This window comes from Oryzias latipes, chromosome 12 (assembly GCF_053564925.1).
Source record: "Oryzias latipes strain Hd-rR chromosome 12, Olatipes_Hd-rR_3.1".
NCBI classification, from domain to species: domain Eukaryota; kingdom Metazoa; phylum Chordata; class Actinopteri; order Beloniformes; family Adrianichthyidae; genus Oryzias; species Oryzias latipes.
Window position 1 is genome coordinate 28,709,779 of NC_136248.1, and position 21,367 is coordinate 28,731,145.

Here is a 21,367-nt window from a genome sequence, read left to right on the forward strand (position 1 = left end):
ACCCCTTTTTGTCGTATTATCTTTTATTTATTTGTTACATTTAGTGTGTGTGGGGAGGGAGAGGGGAAGAATGTGAGGGGAGGGTGGAAGAGAGTAAAAGGAAGAAAGGTGAAAAGGTGGGGGATACAAGCACTGATTTGACTAAGTTATTAATTTAAGCTGTAACAATTATACCAGATCTGCTGGAAAGACGAATGTTACATCAAAGGTGAAAATCTGACACTAAGATGAGCGAGAAAAAAAATCTGTCCATCAATACACTGTAGGTAAGGAGGAGGGATGAAGCAGACAGGGAGCAGTGTGGAGTGTGCACGTGCACGTGGGGGTGGAGATACATGCATGCTGCCGACGTGAACCGTGTGTTCATAAAGGGAGCCAGATCCTACCCAGCCAGACCAGCCAGACCAGGAGAGGGGAGGAGAGCCCCCCAGGCCAGAAGCCCCCCCAGCATCCGGACCCAGGCAGCCCGGGAGGGGAGGAGGAGAGGACCGCCCACCCCACCAGCCAGGCACAGAGAGGGCCCCCCTACAGGGGCCCCCCCAATGCCCAGAGGCACAAGCGAACCCAGTGTCCGGCCCCCAGGCCACAAGACAGGAGCGCTTAGCCGTACCAGGCGGCAGCCATGGGGGCCACCGGGCGCCGGACACCGAGACAAAGGCCAGGGACGAAGCCAGAGCCCCCGGAACCCAAGAGCCGGCCACCACCCGACCGGCGCCCCGTCCCCGCAAGCCAGCCCAGCCCCGCGACCTTAGCAACCCAGGGATCGCCACGCACCCACAGCCACAGCCACCCCCCTAAAACCCTACGCACTACCACCCCCCCCGCCATAATATCTGACCCCCCCCTCCCCAACCCTCTCAGTGCCCTCCCCTCTCTGTGATGGGGAGGGAAAGCCCCAGAGGGTCCCAGCGAGCCAGCCCCCAGGTCGGTCCTACCCATGCACTCACACACACATACTCACAATCATCTGGTTACCCTCCCTACCCCCGCCGCCAAGCAGCAACCCCCCCCCAGCCGGCCGACCCCCAGCGCCGCATGCCCGACCCCTCCCGCAGCCGACAGGACACCCATAAGCCCGGCCGCCCCCCCCCGACCCCACCCATGTATGGAGGTGTGGGAGTGCTGTGTGTGTGCTGCAGGTAAAATAGGAGGTCACCAGTGTGGGGGGATCCACCGCTGGTGACCTCACCTCCTACTGTAAAAGCCTTTGCTGAATGCTCAGAACACAAGGTGCTTGACATAAAATTAACAAAAAGGTCATAAAACACTATTTGTTAAAAGCAACAACATCATCAAATGGTAAAAAAATGCTGTAGAATACAAGATAAAAAAGGTAGAAAAATGCCTTAAAAGCCAAAACGATAAATGTTAATTAAAGGAATTTTGTCAAGTTAAAGAGTCATTTAAAAAATCTCCACGGATTCAGAAACTTAAAGACTCACTCTGATAAAATGGTATTTTTGTTGTTTTTTTACATGTTCTTGTGGTGTTTTTCTGTTAATGGAGGTCACATTTAATGAAAATTAAGCCCAAAGTTGCATTTCTGAGTATTCATTTATTCAAATTGTTGTGAATCAGGAACAGACGACAAAATGCAGTTTGAAAAATTTTGTTTTTGTGAAAATATGCTGGGTGGGCTGCAAGCTCCCTACTTCAGCATTGAGAAGGGGAAGAGGGGGCGGGGTTGCTTTACCCCAACACTCCCCCTAAACAACTGAGAGGTGAATTTCTAATGAGAAAAATGGTTAAAAATGGCATAATCATAAAGAAAACACCACTGGGAACGCAAAAGATGATCACAGTGGAGATTTTAATGAATATTTTGAATGGTGAGTTCATTTTTTTATGTCCTGTCGGTGTATGTAAACGTGAACAGAAGCTTTACAAAGCAGCGGATGATTCTCCCACCGTCCTTGTGTCCTTTTAATGAGTTCAACCGACACCGGGTCAAAGGGATGCTAATAATGACTCCTCCCATACGAGCAGGTCATGCACCTCCAGAAAGTTCATTAATAAGTAAGTTGGAGTTCAGCACACTGGAAGGACGGCATTGGACCCTGCACACAAAGACGTTTTCAGTGCTGGAGTTGGCGTTTTCGCAGTTGAATTCAAACGGCCTGAAGGCACAAAAGCAGATGAGTGTTTGTCTCATGCCTGTTTTCCTTTCCTTCACAGAAGGAGCTGAGTCTTCCCAGAAGAGGCAGTTTGTAAGTACCGTCACAGACACACCTGCACTTTGCTGCTGCTGCTCCTCCATCCGTCTGCAGCCTCGGCAAAGACGCCGTCCTTGTGTTGTCGGCAGTAATGACTTGGATTCAGATGGGGAATCGTTTTTGGAGGCTGCAGCGTTCAGCTGGGGTCCATTATCCGGGCGAATAATATGAAAGGGGGCTTGTTGAACAAATGAGTTTGAAGTCGCAGGATCACAAATTCTCCACCATGAAGATGAGGATGCATCAGCACAGGTCTTTGAGAATAAATAACTAAACGAAGGACTTTGTTTGAGATTCTTGTAGGAGCGTGTCTGTGTGCTGAATGAAGGCATGGATGGAGGGATGGAAGGATAGAATATTAGTCCCCATAAAGCAAAACGGTAATGTCAAACTACATACAAAACCAACAAACAGAAAACTATTTCAAATAGACAATTATAAGACGGGTGAGTTATATAATTTCTATTAGGAATGTCCAGATCAGATTTCTTTTTTCGGCCCTGATCCGATCCAGAGTCTGATTTTGAGTATGAGTGATTCTGATCAGTCCTAACTGGATGGAGTTTTTCTGTTTTACCACTAAACGAGTTACTTTCTAAAAAGTGTATGCGTAGACTGCAGGTAGAACCCATCAAAGTAGTGGATAAAAAAGCAGTCATCTCGACTTGGATCTTGTTTTTTTTTTTCCTTGACCTCTTTTTGGAGAGGTTTTCTCGGTTCGGAAAAAAATTAGTGCGAGAACTACAGGGAAACGGTGATCAAAGATAAAAACCAAGTCAGGTTGACTGCTTTTATATCTACAACTTTATTAAAAAGTGGAAAATGAATCATTGGTCTTTTTTTTCATCAATATTCTAACAGAATAGACGCTGCTCTTCAAAAATAACCTTTTATTAAAGAGGCAGTAGTGTTCAGTTTAGGCCAAAATTATCTTATATACTCCAGATTTGAGGAAATTCACTTCACAGTTTTTATAGGCTCTAAATTATGAAAAATGTGTGATCATTAAAGGTGGCGCTCACACAGGAACAGCTGATCTCTGGTCTATAAAAAAAAGTGTCTTTCTCACTCCGTTCATTAAAAATGAAATGTTGGTCTAAATGAGATACCACACTGGAGATCTCAGTCAAGAAAAGAGCTGACCATTCTTCTGCTCTTTGTGAATTAAAATATGTGCACAAGCAGAGACGAGGCAGAGTTTCCTAAACGCTGACCGAGCTCACATCTTTTCCTGTGACGCAGAGCCATCTGCTGTAGATTCACTGTCATGATCCGGCTGACTTGATGACGTCCTCTTCATCACTGCAGGACTCAACACTTCCCTTCATCACACTTTTCATCAACTTGCTTGTTTTTCGGCTTAGAGTTGACACAAACGTTTACACAAAGGACGACACTTCTGTTTTTAGAAAAAATGCAAAAAAAAGAAACCCAATGTAGTCAAATGAGAAAACATTGAGGTAAATTAGATAAAAAACATACTGATCTTTCACTTTGTGTGTAACGCAGTAGAGCCTGTTGTGTCGTGCCGATTTTGCGGTTCTGTTTTTCCTTTTGTAAGCGAGGATTCTATTTAAGTAAACCCCTTTAGTTTTTTTTAGTTTTTTTAAAGTTTTGGATTGGACGGAAGCGACAGAAAGGACAAAGATGAGGAGTTATTGGCAAGGCAGTGTGTTTGTGGTGGTGGTGGGGGGGTTACAAGAAGACAAAAGAAAGCAACAACAAGAAAACAAACAACAAACGTTCCAAGTTTTCTGGAAATCTTTGGCCACATTTATTCTGTTTTACATAGATTTCCTATTCTAGCCTAGTTTCAAATGAGGTTTCCCATAAATGTGGCTGTTTGATCATAGCAGTGATATCAATTGCATTCATTGTATATATTAAAAAGGCTCTGTAAAGAGCGAAAAAAAATGTTTATTTCTTCATCCCGCTCCTTTTTTGAGCTGTTATTTTAAAAAAAAAAAGTTAAATGACACTCTGGGGTGTGTTGTTTGTATTTAAAATATTCTATAATCTAAATATCTGTGAAAACAAAGAGGTTCTGAAGAAGTCTAAAAACACTCTGCGTGTTTCTAAGGTTTTTTTACTATCAACTTTTATGATCAATTAGTCTTGTAATTCTCTTTGTTTTATTTTTGAAATCTGCAAACATTAAACAAACATTTCTGGTCGTATGATGCTTCTGCTGTATCCACGGTTACGATAGTTAATATTTAAAGACTTTGGCTAAATCCAAACTCCCTCCCTATTTCCTAATGACTAAATAAAGTATACACTGCCCTGGATTTTAAAAGGATTTCAGACATACTCACTTTTTTTATTATGACAAATGTGACGTCCCTGATGTCCTGAAGTAAAAACCCAATAAATATGAACATTTTATGAAGAATATCACTGATAAATAGACAAAGTGATGTGCAAATCACTGAACACGACCCAAATAGGGTTGTCCAAGCAAACTCATTCTGTTTACCAGATTTTTATGGACCATAAGGCGAATTTCAATAAACTGAGATTAAACTGTTTTTTTTTTTTTAAACATAAGGCACACCGGATTATTGGTGACACTAAGCAAAACAAAACAGTCCTAATGTGAATGGACTACACCTCCCAGAATGCCTAAAGGGACCAAGAGGCGTGCTATTGGTCAGAGGGGTTGATGGGAAGTTTTTCTAGTTTTTCCGTCTTCTTGGGGTTCATCTGCAATAATCAGCCTTTGCAGAGAAAGCAACACACCTTTGAAAATAACACTCAACATTGTTCAGTTATACCACATAAAATACAAAACAGTACTCTCACTTCTTTACTTCAGTATGTTGAAGCACACAAAGTATCACAAGCACATGACTACAGTACCCATAATGCTCCAGCAATCAAGTTGATCAAAATTCTGTGGAGATTTTTGAGCGGCTTGTACGTCAGAAAATCTGTTCTAGGTCGCTAAGAAAAAACAGAATTCATGTTGATTTATTTGAAGATAATTTTAAGAAAGCCTCATGACTTTGTCCCTACAGCTATCAGGCTGTTTAATGAACCTGCCTGATATGAACTGATATTATTTTGTGAACTGTCTTTTTACTGTTGTTTGTTGTGTGTGGTTGTGTGTTTTGCTACCGGACACCTGAATTTCTCCTTTGGGAGATTAATAAAGTTTATATCTATCTATCTATCTATCTATCTATCTATCTATCTATCTATCTATCTATCTATCTATCTATCTATCTATCTATCTATCTATCTATCTATCTATCTATCTATCTATCTATCTATCTATCTATCTATCTATCTATCTATCTATCTATCTATCTATCTATCTATCTATCTATCTATCTATCTATCTATCTATCTATCTATCTATCTATCTATCTATCTATCTATCTATCTATCTATCTATCTATCTATCTATCTATCTATCTATCTATCTATCTATCTATCTATCTATCTATCTATCTATCTATCTATCTATCTATCTATCTATCTATCTATCTATCTATCTATCTATCTATCTATCTATCTATCTATCTATCTATCTATCTATCTATCTATCTATCTATCTATCTATCTATCTATCTATCTATCTATCTATCTATCTATCTATCTATCTATCTATCTATCTATCTATCTATCTATCTATCTATCTATCTATCTATCTATCTATCTATCTATCTATCTATCTATCTATCTATCTATCTATCTATCTATCTATCTATCTATCTATCTATCTATCTATCTATCTATCTATCTATCTATCTATCTATCTATCTATCTATCTATCTATCTATCTATCTATCTATCTATCTATCTATCTATCTATCTATCTATCTATCTATCTATCTATCTATCTATCTATCTATCTATCTATCTATCTATCTATCTATCTATCTATCTATCTATCTATCTATCTATCTATCTATCTATCTATCTATCTATCTATCTATCTATCTATCTATCTATCTATCTATCTATCTATCTATCTATCTATCTATCTATCTATCTATCTATCTATCTATCTATCTATCTATCTATCTATCTATCTATCTATCTATCTATCTATCTATCTATCTATCTATCTATCTATCTATCTATCTATCTATCTATCTATCTATCTATCTATCTATCTATCTATCTATCTATCTATCTATCTATCTATCTATCTATCTATCTATCTATCTATCTATCTATCTATCTATCTATCTATCTATCTATCTATCTATCTATCTATCTATCTATCTATCTATCTATCTATCTATCTATCTATCTATCTATCTATCTATCTATCTATCTATCTATCTATCTATCTATCTATCTATCTATCTATCTATCTATCTATCTATCTATCTATCTATCTATCTATCTATCTATCTATCTATCTATCTATCTATCTATCTATCTATCTATCTATCTTTCTGCAATTCTGGTGTAGAACATAGGAAACTCAATATTTCTGTTCTTCTCTGCATTTGTGACCCAGATCTCAATTTTTACAATATTTCGATATAAAACTCTACTTGTTCCTCATGGCTATTCATTTTGCTGCATCGAAGTGCTGCTAAATGCATTTTGTAATCTGTCTCAGGGGCTTTCCCTTTTTCTCTGCCTTTAGTTGGCGTTTTGTTGCTGTAAAAGTTTCCAGCACCCGGTTATTTTTCTGCTCCGACGGCTGCAATTTATGAAATCTAGTCTTCAAAATCCTTCCAGTTCAAAGATGACAGATTTATAAGTTTTTTTTTTTTTTTTTTTTTTTTTTTTTATAACTTGTCCTGTCCAACAGCTAGGCAAACAGATGAGAGCTGAGGGCCTCTTGTGTTGGACATATTTTATTCTAACAAGAGGGGTTATTCATCTTCAGACAAACCAAAGGTATGTCTGAATAAACCCCTTTTGTAATTGAGGCCAAACTTTATTAATTTCAATCATGTTTGAAAATCTTTGGTGTTGGACCGGACGGAAAAGGAAAGAGGGGAACAAGAGAGAGGGGGGGGTAGGAGGGTGATAATAGGAGGGGAAGGGGGGTAAGACCATGAAGCAGCATAGAGCAGACAGGTTTACTGGTTGTTTATCGTTACGGTACGGTTCAAATGTAGTACAAAAAGGGCGGGGCCTGTTCACACACACTCAAATATTATCAACACACCTGCTAGCCGCAGAAATGTCCACATGTCAACATGCACACAAAACAGATAGTGTTCACGAACGCATACCTATGCCTTTAAACCAACTAGTGTGAAATCTTTCATTCATTCAATCATGCAAACTATTAGTGCAAAGGTGAGCTAACACCTGTGCTCAGGTGAGTGTTTATGTTCTTCTAAAATGGATGGTGGAATGTGAAAAGAAGGAGGAGGAGCGCCCAGCCACCCCCACACCCATACCCCCGCCGCAGCAGCAGCGGCAGCCGGAATTCCCCCAGCGCCACCGGGAACAGGCAGGGAACAACCGCCCCCCGGGCGACCAAGACCGCCACCCAGGCCAGGGCCAGCAGGACCGCCGCGAGGCCCCCAGAGCCAGAGAGCAGGGAGGCGCAGAGGGAAAGAGAGCGCCGCCCCAGCCCAGCCAGGAAAGCAGCCCCCCGCCGCGCCGGAAGAGCCCAACGCAGGGCCCCACCGGAGAGGGACGCCCACAGCCCCAGACGAGCACCCCACCACCACCCAGGAGTTCCGGGCATCCCCCCGCCCCGACCCCAAGTACGAGCCAGGACCCCCCAAGGGAGACCCGCTCCGCACTCCAGGCAGCCACCCACCCGGCCCACGGTTGGTCCAGGTAGGAGCAAGGCAGGGGCCCGCCGCCCCCGCCCAGGAGGGGGGAACCCCGGGGAAAAAAGGGCGGCCCATAAGGGATGTTATAAATATGGCCCGACCAGGCTCGGCCATGTTGGAAGTTTGGCGGGGCCCAGCGCCCAGGGGCAAGGACCAGGACCCACCCCCCAGGGACACGAACACCCCCGGCTCAGGTGTAATATGAACCCCCCCACCGCGCGGAGAGAGCACCGCCGGGCCCAGGGAGCCGGCACCCAAGGGACACGGCCGCCATCGCCAAGAGGCCCGCACCCCCCACCAGGGACGGGGTAGGGGACAGATGGACCCAGGTCCCACCTTCCTTGTAAAATGTGTGTGCGTGTATGGGTGTTTGAGAGGGTGTTTGTGTGCATGTGTGTGTGTTTATGTTTGAATGTATATATTGAAGGGGGAGGGGTGTGTGTACTAAGGGGGGTGCAGTTAAAATTGGCGAGTAGGGCACTAAGGGGACATCTCCTGATTACTCACAGTGATGTCCCCTCACCCTCCACACCAAGGGGCCCTAAATGTCTAAGGTGCGGTTAAAATTGGCGGGTAGGGTGCCAGGAGGACATCTGCTGCTTGCTTGCAGTGATGTCCAAGCACCCCCCCTACCAAGGACCCTACGTGTCTAAGGTGCAAATAAAACCGAAAGAGGGGGGGCCCACTCCATACGGCAACCATAGGAGGGGGGCCACTCCCAAGTAGCCCCCCCCCAAGGCGCATCGCAGGCTAAACCCCCCACCCCCTCACCCTAATATGAGGTTATATAAGGAAGGGGGTAAGTTGGGGACAGCTGGTAGACTGTCCCCCGGTGGTCAAACAGCCGTCCCCCAGCCCACCCCCAGCAAAGGGGCCAGGGCCACCCAGCCCAGGGGCCCACCCCCGGAGGCGCCGACACCCCAGGCCCGGCACCACCCACCCCACACAGAGAGAGAGGAGCCAGAAAGCGTCGCCCCCCCCCGGAGCAAGCCCAGGCCCCCACCCCCAGACGCCGGCCCTGGAAGAGCTCTGGTCAGGCCTCGACGGGACCGAGGAGGCCAACCGGCCGAGGCAACCACTGATTGCCTCAGCGGAGACCCCGACCCGCTAGCCCCCCCGACCCGTACTAATAATGGGCCCCCCCTCCCCCCCAGAACGCCCCCCCACAGGACAGGGCCGACAAGCCCCCCACCCCACCCCACCCCAGACCCCGCAGCCGAAGCGGGTGATACCCAGAGCGACCGGGGGCCCCGAGAGGGTTGTCCCGTCCCGCCCCAGAGCCAGGGAAGGGCCGATCCCAGCCCCAGGTGCAGATGGGCAGCCCATCCGGCGCCGCTGGGCCCCCCCCACCCGAGCAGGGCCCCCCGCCAGCCCCCCCCAGCACAGGCAAAGGGACCACCCCCCCAAGCCAAGCCAGACCACCACCCCACCCCCCCACCACGCACCCCCACACCCAAGCCCAGAGGACCACGCAGCGCCCCAGCCCGCCCCACCCAGGCACCGGACCCGACCCCCCGACCAACGGAGCCCCCCACCGCCCCCGCCAGGCACCGGAAGCCCCGACCCCCACCCCAAACCACGGCAGAAGGGCAAGGAGCAGCGACGACCAAGCCCTCCACCCCCTAAGTCATGGAGTCAACCACAGGAGACCAGAGAGACTGAATTCTTTCAAAGTTACTTGAGCTTTGGGCTGACATTTTTTCCAAGCTGATATGATCAAACAGCAGATTTCTGTGTTGACTTATGTTTATATTTTTCTTGTTTTTCCAATTTATTAAAATAGTTTTTTTGGCAATACAAAGAGTTATGAAAATGATAGATGCTAATCCTTCTTCTATATCGATGGCACTCATGTCACCAAGCACACAAAGTGACGGTGAGGCAGTGATTGAAACCTTAAGCCAGACTGATAAATCGGCACATACCTGCTGCCAGAGAGCCCTGACAGGAGTGCAGAACCACAGTGCGTGCATGTAGCTGTCGGGTAGATTATTATCACAGTGCTCGCAAATGTCTGAGTTACTGAGACCCATCTTGAACATCCTCTGTCCAGTGTAGTAAATTCTGTGAAGAGTTTTGAGATGGATTAGCTGTAGATTTGAACTTTTTGTCAGTTTAAAGGTGTTTAGACAAAGTTCTGACCAGAAGCTTTCATCTGTGCTGATGCTCAAATCTGCATCCCATTTTTTTGTTGGAAGGGCAATATTGTTATCTAAATTGCATAAAAGTTTGTATATTTTGGAGAGAGTTCTATTCATTGAAAAATTAATCAGAGTGGTAACTACATCTGGTAGCTTTAAATCGTCGTCTTTAATTTTATACTTTTTAGTAATACTTGATTTAAGTTGCTGATATTCCAAGAAGTTATTTATTCCATGTTTGTCTTGAAGTTCCTGGGGGGTTATGAATCTTCTATCAATAATTACGTGCTCTAGTTGTTTTATGCCCCCTGCTTGCCAAGCTGGGAAGTGAATCATTTTTTTGTTAATAAGGATGTCCGGGTTGTTCCAGATGGGTGTCATTTTGCACGGTTGAATTGATGATTTTGATATTTTGAGAAATTCCCACCAGGCTGTTAAGGTGGCATTTATATTAATGCTTTTGAAACAATCCTGTTTTTTAACTATTTGGCTAATAAATGGTAGCTGTGACAGGTTGATCTTTCCACATAACACCTGTTCCAAGTCTAACCATGAGTTGGTTTCTGGATTATTTTTTAACCATTTTAAGATATATTGTAATCTATTTGCAAGAAAGTATTTGTGGAAATTAGGTAGTTCTAATCCTCCACAGCTTTTTGCAGATTTTAAAGTTTTTAGACTAATTCTTGCAGGTTTGTTGTTCCATAGAAAGCTTGATATGGATGAGTCTAATGTTTTGAACCATTTTAATGGCGGTTGTGTGGGAATCATTGAGAAGAGATAATTAACTTTGGGTAAGATTTTCATTTTAACCGTGGCTACCTTGCCCATAAGGGACAGAGGCAGGTTGGTCCAGCGTGTTAGATCGTCCTGTATGCTTTTCAGTAATGGGGTGTGGTTTAGCTGCACCAGTTCTGATAGTTTGGGGGAAAAGTAGATACCCAGATATTTGATATTTCCTGTTTTAACTGGAATTGTGAGTCTTTGTTCCATATTCCTGTTGAGTGGTAATAAAACAGACTTATTCCAATTAATGGAATAGTCTGATATGGAGGAGAATTCATTTATGATCATTGCTGTTTCATTTACAGAATGTAAATTCCTTAAAAACAGTAATATGTCATCCGCATAAAGACTAATTTTATGACAGATTTATAAGTTGACCTCAGCAACTGGAAGTCTTTGGCTTTTCAAAAATCAGTCATTTGTATGCGGATCCCGGCGGACTACATGGATTTGTTGGCGATTATGTTGGATCCCATTTCCCGCCATCAGCACAGAAACGCAGCCCGCCGCTCTCGCGCTGCCAAACACCATCATCTGCTTTTCCATGCAACCGAATCTCTAGGCTGACGGCCGATTACATTACATTCAGTTTAACAGATGCCGTCAACTGCGCTTCATTAAGTCCATCATCACGAACCCCCTTCTTTTTGTCTTCTGTCGCCTGCTTTCAGCAAAAACTTCTCCTTTTCTTTTGTTTAAATTACTCTATTTTCTTTAATTAAGCCTTTTTTTTAAGGAAACACTTGTATTTCTGCCTTCTTTTTTAGGGAAAGTACTTAAAAATCATAGTGGTACATAAATGCAATACTTGTTTGAGATCTGATTTAGTTTTCCGGTAAAACCTTTGTTTAGAGTTGGTATCTTTTTAATAAATCCTAATAAAATTATTTCATGTTGGTAGTGCATGATTCTAAAATATTTAGCATTTTATAAAGAAATTTCTATAAAATTCTTCACAAAGCATTCAGTCTGAAATTTTACGACCACATATAAAAAGCCCGTATTGTGCTATTGTTAAACCCTTTCAGAGTAAACTATATTCATTGGTTCACTAAAGAATTTTTTTTTCTTAAATTAGTTATTTTCACAGATTTAGGGAGCCGGTTTAGCTCGTGCTGGTTTGCGGCGCCTTCCGTCCGTGAAACCAGGGTTTGACTCCGGGCTGCTCCCTGTTCCCTTCTCTACTTCTGTGCCGGTCCCAAGCCCGGTTGCTTTGAGAGGGTTGCGTCAGGAAGGGCATCTGGCGTAAAACATTGCCAAGTTTACCATGCGACTCGTTCGCTGTGGCGACCCCTGATGGGAAAAGCCGAAAGGGAAACAAAGTTATTTTCACAGATTCGATCTCTCAGGCTCTGCCTTTTGCTCCTTGTGCGTGGCGCCCATTTCATGACGTCAAGGGAATTATTTGTGACGTCGAAAGTTCGCTGGCCGGGCTACAAGCTCCCTGCTCCGAGCTCTTTGCGACGGCGAGGGGAAGGGGGGCGGGGTTCACCTGCGGCACCAGTTATCCCCACAACTCAGAGGCAAATTTCGAATGAACTTTTGCCGCTTTGCACCATGACTATGTTCCAGAAAACGGCAAGTTTTTTGATTTGGGCTAAAAATAGCATAATCATGGTAAAAACAATTTTACGATAGATTAAAAGATTATCAGAGTGGGACTTTGAATCCTTGCAGAATGCAGATCTGCACAAATATAAAACAGCAGCAACATCTGCGGTTTTCTTCAGGCGTCAGTGATATTTAGTGGATTTATGCAACGGATTTTAGTGAGAAAAGTCACGACAAGAATCTGTATTCACCTCCTTCTGTCTTACGAGGTGAAGTCATCATGTTTTCTGTCTGCAGTACGCTGTCATAACTGGAATAACCTTTTTCTTCTTGTTATTCAGCAAAAATATGCCAGTTTCCTCTCATTTATGCACACCTTGGCGTCTCTGCAGACATGAGTCACAAAAAAATAGGACAAATTGCCTTTTTTTTTAAATTCTGCCTTTGTTTTTAATGTCATTGCCTTTATGATTATACTTTATGTTGCAGTAAACTTAAAGAAATGTAGGAAACTTGACGTTGCCTGTGATTACATTCTTTCAAATCATGTTTCATGTTTGACAGAAGTTGAGCTCTTGGTGAGTTGCATGTGTTCGTCTCAGACATTTGTGGTGACGTTCTGCTCCAGAACGGCTGTGGGCTCTTCGCCTGCTCGGCGGCCCCCGGGTAGCTGACATCATCTCTGCGCTTGCGGTCACACTGCGGTTGCTCAGTGCGTGCCTTGTGCTAGCTTCTTTCAAGGTGACTGTGCCTGGAGGTGTAGGTGACTGCGTGTTTCTGCACGCCCGGCGAAGGGGAGGGGGGGGGGTTGAAGGAGCAGGGGGGCGTGTTCCACAGGAAGCTTTTGTCCTGCCCTCCAACGTCTCAGCTGAGAAGCTCGTTTGACAGCGTCATGGTAGAACGTGGATAGACCAAAACAAGAGGTGTAACTCCCCACCCCCCCTCTTTTCACCCCCCACCCTTCGTGTTGGGGGGGGGGCTGGGTTAGACAAACCAATCGGTTTCATCGCGGCGCGGTGGCTGGGTTTGGCTCTTTGTCGGCGCAGACGGAGCAGCAGGCGGGCAGCGTGAAGGCATATCATGACCACAATAGAGCAAAGGAGCACAGTTCAGCCATGAAAGCCCAGCGGGAGAGGCTGAGGATCCCAGGGCTGACGCTGGAGTGAGTATCCCCCCCCACCACGATTTCATGCAGCTCCTCTGCGGCGTGCAGCTCCACCTGTCTCTGTCATGTTTGTGCCTGTCTTTCTCTGTTTCCTCATGCATTAGCATTAGCAGCAGCAGCATCTGCAGCAGGGAGTCTGTGCAGTCGGCCGCAGCCACGCAACAGCCTCTCCGTCTGCGTGCGCCTGTGTGTGTGCAGAGTCAGGCTTTCCTGAGTGCGTGACACACAGAGGATGCAAAGGAGTGGCTTTATTTACAGGCGTGAAAAAAATGCAGGAAAGGCCACCGTAGCTCGCCTTCTGCCGGCGTTTGTTTACAGGAGGCGATCTGCGGCGCTGCCACCCGCACGACCCGAGTCATATATTTTATTTAGGCCAACGAGGCATTTTATGGTCCCCTGGGTTTGAACATTAAAGTCTGCTATTGAGCTGATGAATGACGTCACACACATGCAGATGCTGAGGTATTTACCTCTAAAATCTATGATAGAAAAGACAAAAAGGTTTTTATGCATTAGAATATTCACATTTTCTCCAAAAATCGTACAGTTGTTGTTGGTACTGATGTCGTGTTTTGCGCACTGACATTCAAAAGCTGTTTTCTTTTCAACAGGTGAGACGTTAGTGATTTCCTTCGCTTTAAAACCGTTCAATTCTCTCGCTATCAAGCTAAATGGCTTCTTAGGGTGTATTCAGACTTGAGAAATCCTTTGTTTCTCACAGAGTCCACTTCATTTTTTCCGGATCGAGTCCTGAACCCTGCATGTGGTCTGGATTCAAACTGCCGTCAAGCGGACTTTCATGTTCCGGACCAAAGCTTGTAAACAAAACCACGTGACTAAAAATCAAAACGACCAGAGAAAGATGGACGTGCATCTGCATTTGCATTTGCAGTCCCTATCGGGACGGCTAACTTATCAAAACATTATACGTCGTTTATCAGTTTTGAACGTCGGTTACAACACTTTTTGATAACAGCGAGAGAAGCAACATTAAAAGTTGTTTTAATGAGTCTGCATTCATCCAATAATGTTGAGGAAACTACGAGGTAGCTTTTAGGATGAGACACAGAAAAGCATGTAAGAAGCGTTTTCAGCTGTGTTAAACTAAACCTAACAAAGGAACAGTTGGACTCTTTTTCTGTTTGATAACACAACAATCATTGCTTTACATTATTATTTTTCGCGGCTCATCCGTAGCTACATTCCTTATTTGTCTACGTCATGTGACCACTGGCTATGGTGGCCAAGGACGGATTACATTCAGACTGAGGAATCGCCGAAGCTCAGTCAGAGACCTCAACAAACCGAGACCACCTCCAAAGATTGGTCAGAGAGCGGTTCCTGGTCCTGGTCCAGGATTATTCAGACTGAAAAAGTATTCCGTATTATCGGGGGAAACGAACTCTGGTTCTCCTTAAGCAAACCAAATGTGTCCAGCCTGAATACACCCTAAAGGTTTAACGTTATAAAACCCAACTTTGATCCAGACTTGAACCAGCAGTCATTAGCTTCTTATAACTCAAACACAGCTTTCAAGCTTTTAAAGAGTCTCCTGATGAAAATCCTAGTTTTTAACATGTTCTCTTAGCATTTTTCTCCTGAAAAAGGCTTACATTAAATTTCTGCATATTAATCTATTTATTCTCTATTCAAATTTTTGTGCATCAGGAGAAAACGAAAAAATGCTGTTTGACAAAACTTGGAGCAGTGATGTAGAAGCTACAAACGGCTGTTTCTGATTCTGATGCATCCACTGTCAGACAAAAAGACCCATGAACGTCTTTGTTTTCCTCGTCTGGGCTGGACTCTGGTTTAAAACCGTTACAGCTTGATAGCTCTGATATTGCTGGCTTATTTTGTTGCCACTGTAGTGTTTGGTTTGGGGTATGAGGGGCTGTGAGTTAGAGGGAAAGCGTGTAAATAGAGGAATGATGGTCAGGGGGTGGGCTTAGTCTGCCTGAACGGTCCCGCCCACAATTCAGTAGTTTCTAAAAAAAAAAACTGTCCTAGAAAAACGATAGGTTTTGTCGTTATGGCAGCATAATCTCAATTAAAAAAAAAACCACTAGGACAGCTTCAAAAATAGATGAAAATTGACCAGAGCAGGACTTTAAGCCCGCAGGATTTCAAGATTTATTCCTTGACAAAAATGCAATAAATGTTCAAATACAGCACCGACCTCAGTGCAAACAAGTAGAAATATATTAGCATAAAAGTAGAAATAAATAGTAAATAATTATGTTCTATTGCTTTCATTCTTTTAAAAAGATAAATTAACTGCCTTATCAGAACCATTTATTAAATCCAAAGCTAAATTTTAGAGAAAATGTCAGAAATCTTTGTGTTTCCACCATCTTGACCTCTGGATTATATCCAAATGCCATTTATTCTGTTGCCATAGCCAGAATTGGTCCTCATATCTCAGACCTCATTTGCGATTTTTCCTTCAAGGATCTTTTAGATTTGAGGTTCATAATTTTTGGGTCATGAATATCTTACTGACTTTTAGTGAAGGCCACTGCAGTAAAAGTTGCTCACCTTTGCGTGACCCTGAGCTCTGCAGTGCTGTTGCTGCTGACTGAAAAGGACAAAAACATGACGTTGCATAACAAACGTCATGCTTTTCAATGCAGTCCAGAGCTCTGTTTTCTCACCTATGGGCAATCCGGAGCTCTTTTCATGACCTGCAGCTTTTATTTTGAAGGCTTAATGTCAAAGACTGCAGCGAAAAGCATCTGACAGGGAAAATGTGCATTCCACGTCTGTTGTCGTCATTTGACCTTAACTGTCATTAAGGGATGTGGGGAGGTTTGTGTATTCACTGCACTCCATTTAACTTGCAGCCTCACTCCCAGAAGCTTGAGCCCTACTCCCACTAGCCCCTGCAGTCCGTGCAGCCCGCTGCACGCTTTCCATTTCTGGAGGTAAGCAAGAGCGTCTTCGGCCGTGGCTGCTTTTGTGTTTTCCGCGCTGTCCATGCATGTTCGCCCTCCTCGGTGCTGGTTGGTCACGAGGCTGCAGCCTCCTGAAATCATCTGCCATTGAATTGACACCAGGAGAGGACGCGGAGCTTATGTAACGCTGCGGCCCCTCTCCCCCCAGCCCTCCCTGTGCCGTTCGGGGGGGGGTTTATGCTCCTCTTTCATGTGCTAAGTAGGATTTGTGGCGTTTGCATGACATCAAAGAGAGGAACAGTCTCAATATGCCTGAATTGGGGCTGCAATGATGAGAAATCACAGCGTTAAAGGGGAAAAAGTGTTCAGGATTCAAGCTTGTTGCCTGGATCTTAACTGGTTTGATGAGCTTTTTTTCAATTCTGTGGAGCCTAATATTTGGTTTTGTTGGAATAAAACGACCTCCTTTGTGGATTTTGTGCATATCATTTTTTTTTTGTCTTCCAATAAGAAACGTTGGTGTGAAAAAGCCTAATGGAGCTTTTGTTAAATTTGGCTAAATTTGCTGCTATAGATTTAAAGCTGTTCTGTAAAGAAATGCGTTACTCAGGAGTCGTACCATCAGGAAAAACCGTGAAATCGAAAAGTAGGTCCTAAAAAACATCTTCTGTGCAGTTTTGGAAAAGTCTGAAATATCGTGTGTATTATTTCAGATGCAGAAAACATTCAAAGTTAAAATAATGCAACGTTAGAATTGAAATTGCAAAAAAAAGTGCAATGGTATTCTACATGACCATAAAGAAGTGTTCATCACTTCAGTGCATGGCACTTTCAGCTCATAACATGGATTCTAAAACGCTTTGAACACGCGGGGAAATGTAGCTTTAAAGCTCCGCTCACGCCGCCCTCAGGAACCCACTTCTGGTTAAAGGACCATTCGGGCTTCCGCCTTCATAACTTCCACCCTTTGAAATGGACTGCACGTTGAAAGTTAGAACTGTGACCAATCAGGGACTCTGATTGTGATGATGTCCCTTTTTAATTCATGGAACCGTTTTAAAAATTGATCGTGGAGGAGACATTAACAATTGCGTTTGTGTCCGGCCAAATCTTGCATTTATCGGACTAGAGCTGGGAGATAAAAAAGGCCTAGAGTTAGATTTACACCGCTAGGTTGTATTACACCGAGACTCTAGATCAGTGTTTTTCAACCAGTGTGCCGTGGAAAATTGCCCTCATTAACTGATCTAAAACATTAACCATCTCCAGGAAATCAGCTCTTTGTTCATCCAAACAGGTCCTGATAAAACACTGAGTAGTTAGGAATATAAAAGATCATAAAATACTTATTTCTTTGTGTTTATTTAATTCTATTAAAGACATTTTGATAAGAATGACGGCACCGCGATTTAGCTGCAGCTATAACTGTTTTCTGAAATGTCCCGCAGCTTTTACTGTCTCCACGACTCCACCAATCATTCTTGAAGGCTTAATCACATGTCATCAGTCTGACCAATCAGAAGTGTTTAAAGTCTAAACTTCCTTGTTCCAATTTAGCTCATAACTCACTCATTTCCAACAAAAACACCAGCTAAAGCTCGTCTTTAGCGGTGTAGCTTTCCACAGAATCCGGTATCAGACCGTGGAACAAGTGAACAAAACCATGAAACTCAGAGACGCAAGTCTTTCTGCCGTTTTCTCGCCGTATTCACACTACATCTCCCATGATGCATTGTCTTAAAGGGACAGCGCCTTAGCGTACAATGAGTCGTCCTTGTTACACGGATTGAAACCACAACGAACATACAGTTTGTATGTAACTTAACTTTTATTACATCTTTAGAAAAAACATCTACAACTTCCTGCTTTTTCTGCCACAATTATCACAAAAATGCACGTCAGATTGCCGGGGGGGGGGGGGGGGGGGGGCGCTGTAGATCAAAACAGACTGAGTTTCTGCTTTTTTTTTTTTTTGGGGATGCTGGTGTGCCGCGGGATTTTTGTCAAGGTTAAAGTGTGCCGTGGCTCAAAAAAGGGTGAAAAACACTGCTCTAGATGACGCACATGCGCTAGTAAACATTAAAAAAAGAAAAAAAGAAGAAGCCCCTCCCTGCTTGTCCAGCATGAATATTATATGCTGATAGTGTCACACCCTCGGTGTGGATCATCATCCATCAGTGATGCCCCATAGTGCCCACCTTTTTTTTTTTTTTTCCCCGGAAACTTTATTTATCCCTAAATGGGAAAATTCTTCTCCGCATTTGACCCATCCCCTGGGGGAGCGGTGAGCTGCAGCTGAACTGCGCTCGGGAGGCGGTAGCGTTAAGGGTCTTGCCTAAGGACCCTCACTGAGTGATGTTAACTGCTCGCCATTGATATGGTAATTTTCGGTTTGTGGATTTGCTTTTTTATTGTCTTTGTGATCTTTAAAATGTTGTTGCGCTGGTGCGATTTGGGCTTCAGGGCCACCATATGATCCAGCATCGATACTTTGTTTTGAGAAATGCTTTTTCTATTCTTTAAGCTCTTTCATGTTCTCGTTTGCCTTGCTCTCTGTGATGAGGATGAGCCGGATGGTTTATCTGTTGTAACAGTAACGATAACCGTGTTTATGTCGAGGAAAAAACATGACGAGGTGTATCGAAGTGTGCCTGTGATTTAGAGACACTACAGCAATATTCCCATTTGAATCGCTTCAGTTTTGGTCTTGGGAAATCCAGGATTTGGTTACGGAAAAGCCATAGAAGAGTTAAGTGTCTGTGAACATTGTTCTCGTTCTGGATTCAGGGTTCTGTTGGGGTTATCCCGTCTGATTCTCATGCAGACTCTCGCTCACAGAGGCTTGTTTCCCTCCAGCTCATTCAAAACAATTGCGGTGGAAAGCTGTCCGTATCAATGAAAGGCGGGAAACACCCACTCACGTCACCTCTGCCCCCCCCCCCCCCCCCCTGGCTTTCATAGAGACGAGTGGGCCGGCTTAGTGACTCAGCTCCATGCAGGGATGCTTCTGCTGGGAGGTTTTTGCAAGAAATTCTTGCTCAGAGCCTTGATTATTGTCGTTTCTGTCGATAAACAGAGGAACTAAAGCAATTTGCTGAATATTATCTTACATCATTAAAAAAATACTGTGAGATTCATTGAGGATGAGTCAGTGGCTGTTTGACAACACTGCTGCTTCTAAAGCTTGTGTTTTTTGTTTTTCTAAATCTCTGCATTGCATGCAGCTGAAGGACATTCAGGCTGAAGTCCTGCAGCAGTGGCTTTTTGAGGAGCAGCAGCTGCTGAATCTGCATTTGTTGCAGAAATGGGTTCAGTTTGTTCTGCAGGAAACACCTCATTCGCTTGCTTTGCTCCATGTCACCAATTGGATTTGCGATAACATATTCGTGGAAACACGACGATTTCCCATTTATTGAACGTTTTTGGGCTTGAAAATTGACAGCTGCATTGGAAAAACCTTTTTAATGAGTCATATGACCAACAACTCTGTACAGGTAGCCAGTTTGTAGATGGCGATGGCGATGCACTTCTTGGTAGGAACTGGAGCCGCCATCAGTGTGTGAATGTGTGTGTACATGGGTGAATGGGACTGTGACTGTAAAGTGCTTCGGGCCTTCGATAAAAGGTAGAAAGCGCTATATAAGTATACGCCATTTACCATTTACCCTGGACACGTACCAGCGGGCGCCACAAGAGGTCCCACAGCGTCATGCAGCATCATCAAAAGTTGAATTATTTGTTGCACAGCGCCTCTGTAAAATCACCAACCACCATTTCCCAAAATCGCTTTTATTTAAACATGTCACCTGTTGTCAGAAACCAATTTTTTTATTCAGGTCATGTCACATTTTTTAATTAAGAAAAAACATTTTTGCATTATCTTTTTTGTTTGAGACGCACAGGTAATACCACCAACATGCAGAGACAACTGTTCAAGAAAGGTTCAAAGAGCAGCTGTTTGTCATTTAGTGCTCATCAATTTTCCCATTTATGATTAAATGGTAATAGAACTGCAGGCAGTGGTCACATTTTTCAGCCTCTTGTCAGATTTTTGTATGTTGCAGTGTAAGTTTGTTTTTTCTTCAGCTTTATGTGTGGAAGTCACTGCTGGAGTCATGAAATTGCCACAAAAATATAGCCAACAAACTCATGGTTTTTATAAATGATGGGATTGAATTTTCCGTTTGAATGAAAATAGCTTCTTTTTAAATTTACTGTCATGTTAGAAATCTTTGGCATATTTTTAGTGTTTGCATTTTGTGTTGTTCCAGCCAGAAAATCTGTAGGGATGTCAGGATCTGACGTGCTGTAACGTCACACGTTGCAGGCGGTGACCTCCCCATTCATGCTGCTTTCTGCAGGTTTGACTTTGAACCAGTGTGAGCTGTCGCCTCGTATGTGGAGCACAGAAACAGAGCAGCGCCATAATTAGAGTGAAGGCTGTCACATCGGCCTGCTGGGAGACCGACAGAGCCGCCCTGAGAGGATGTTTCTGTTCACACAAATGACCTCTGATTGTACTGTACCTCACCAAAAAAAAAAGAAAACCTAAATGGAGGAGTGGGAAACAAAATGCACCAGTGCTCATCCTTTTGAATCCCTTCCAGGCAGAGCGCTTGATTAGACCTATCAGCAGCAGCCTGTCAGTCTGACTGCTGCCGTCCTCCGTGAAGCTCTTCGTTTTCGAGCCACCTTATTACTCACCTGTACTGTTATTTTAACGAGACGGAGGCATCAGGCAGCGATGAGGTCCTCCTAATAATTAACTGGAAAGAATAAACATGAACCGCAAATAAATCTACAGCTATGATGAACAATTTGAGCTTATTGATTGATTAGTTTTGACAGTGGATCAATT

General features: G+C 43.8%; 1 protein-coding gene across 20 annotated transcripts in view; it reads left to right on the forward strand.

The window, feature by feature from the left end:
• Positions 1–21,367, forward strand: part of mast4 (microtubule associated serine/threonine kinase family member 4) — a 133,289-nt gene that overhangs the window by 70,926 nt on the left and 40,996 nt on the right. For 11 of the 20 annotated variants that reach the window (XM_078955989.1, XM_078955993.1, XM_078955994.1 and 8 more), the window contains 2 exons: positions 2,176–2,207; positions 16,459–16,539. The exons of 1 other annotated variant lie outside the window; for it this stretch is intronic. In XM_078955989.1, coding sequence (XP_078812115.1) covers positions 2,176–2,207; positions 16,459–16,539 — 113 coding nt within the window. Of the gene's footprint in view, positions 1–2,175; positions 2,208–13,260; positions 13,613–16,458; positions 16,540–21,367 lie in introns of those variants that run through there. 8 more of the 20 variants (XM_078955995.1, XM_078955997.1, XM_078955999.1 and 5 more) reach the window with 2 other exon arrangements.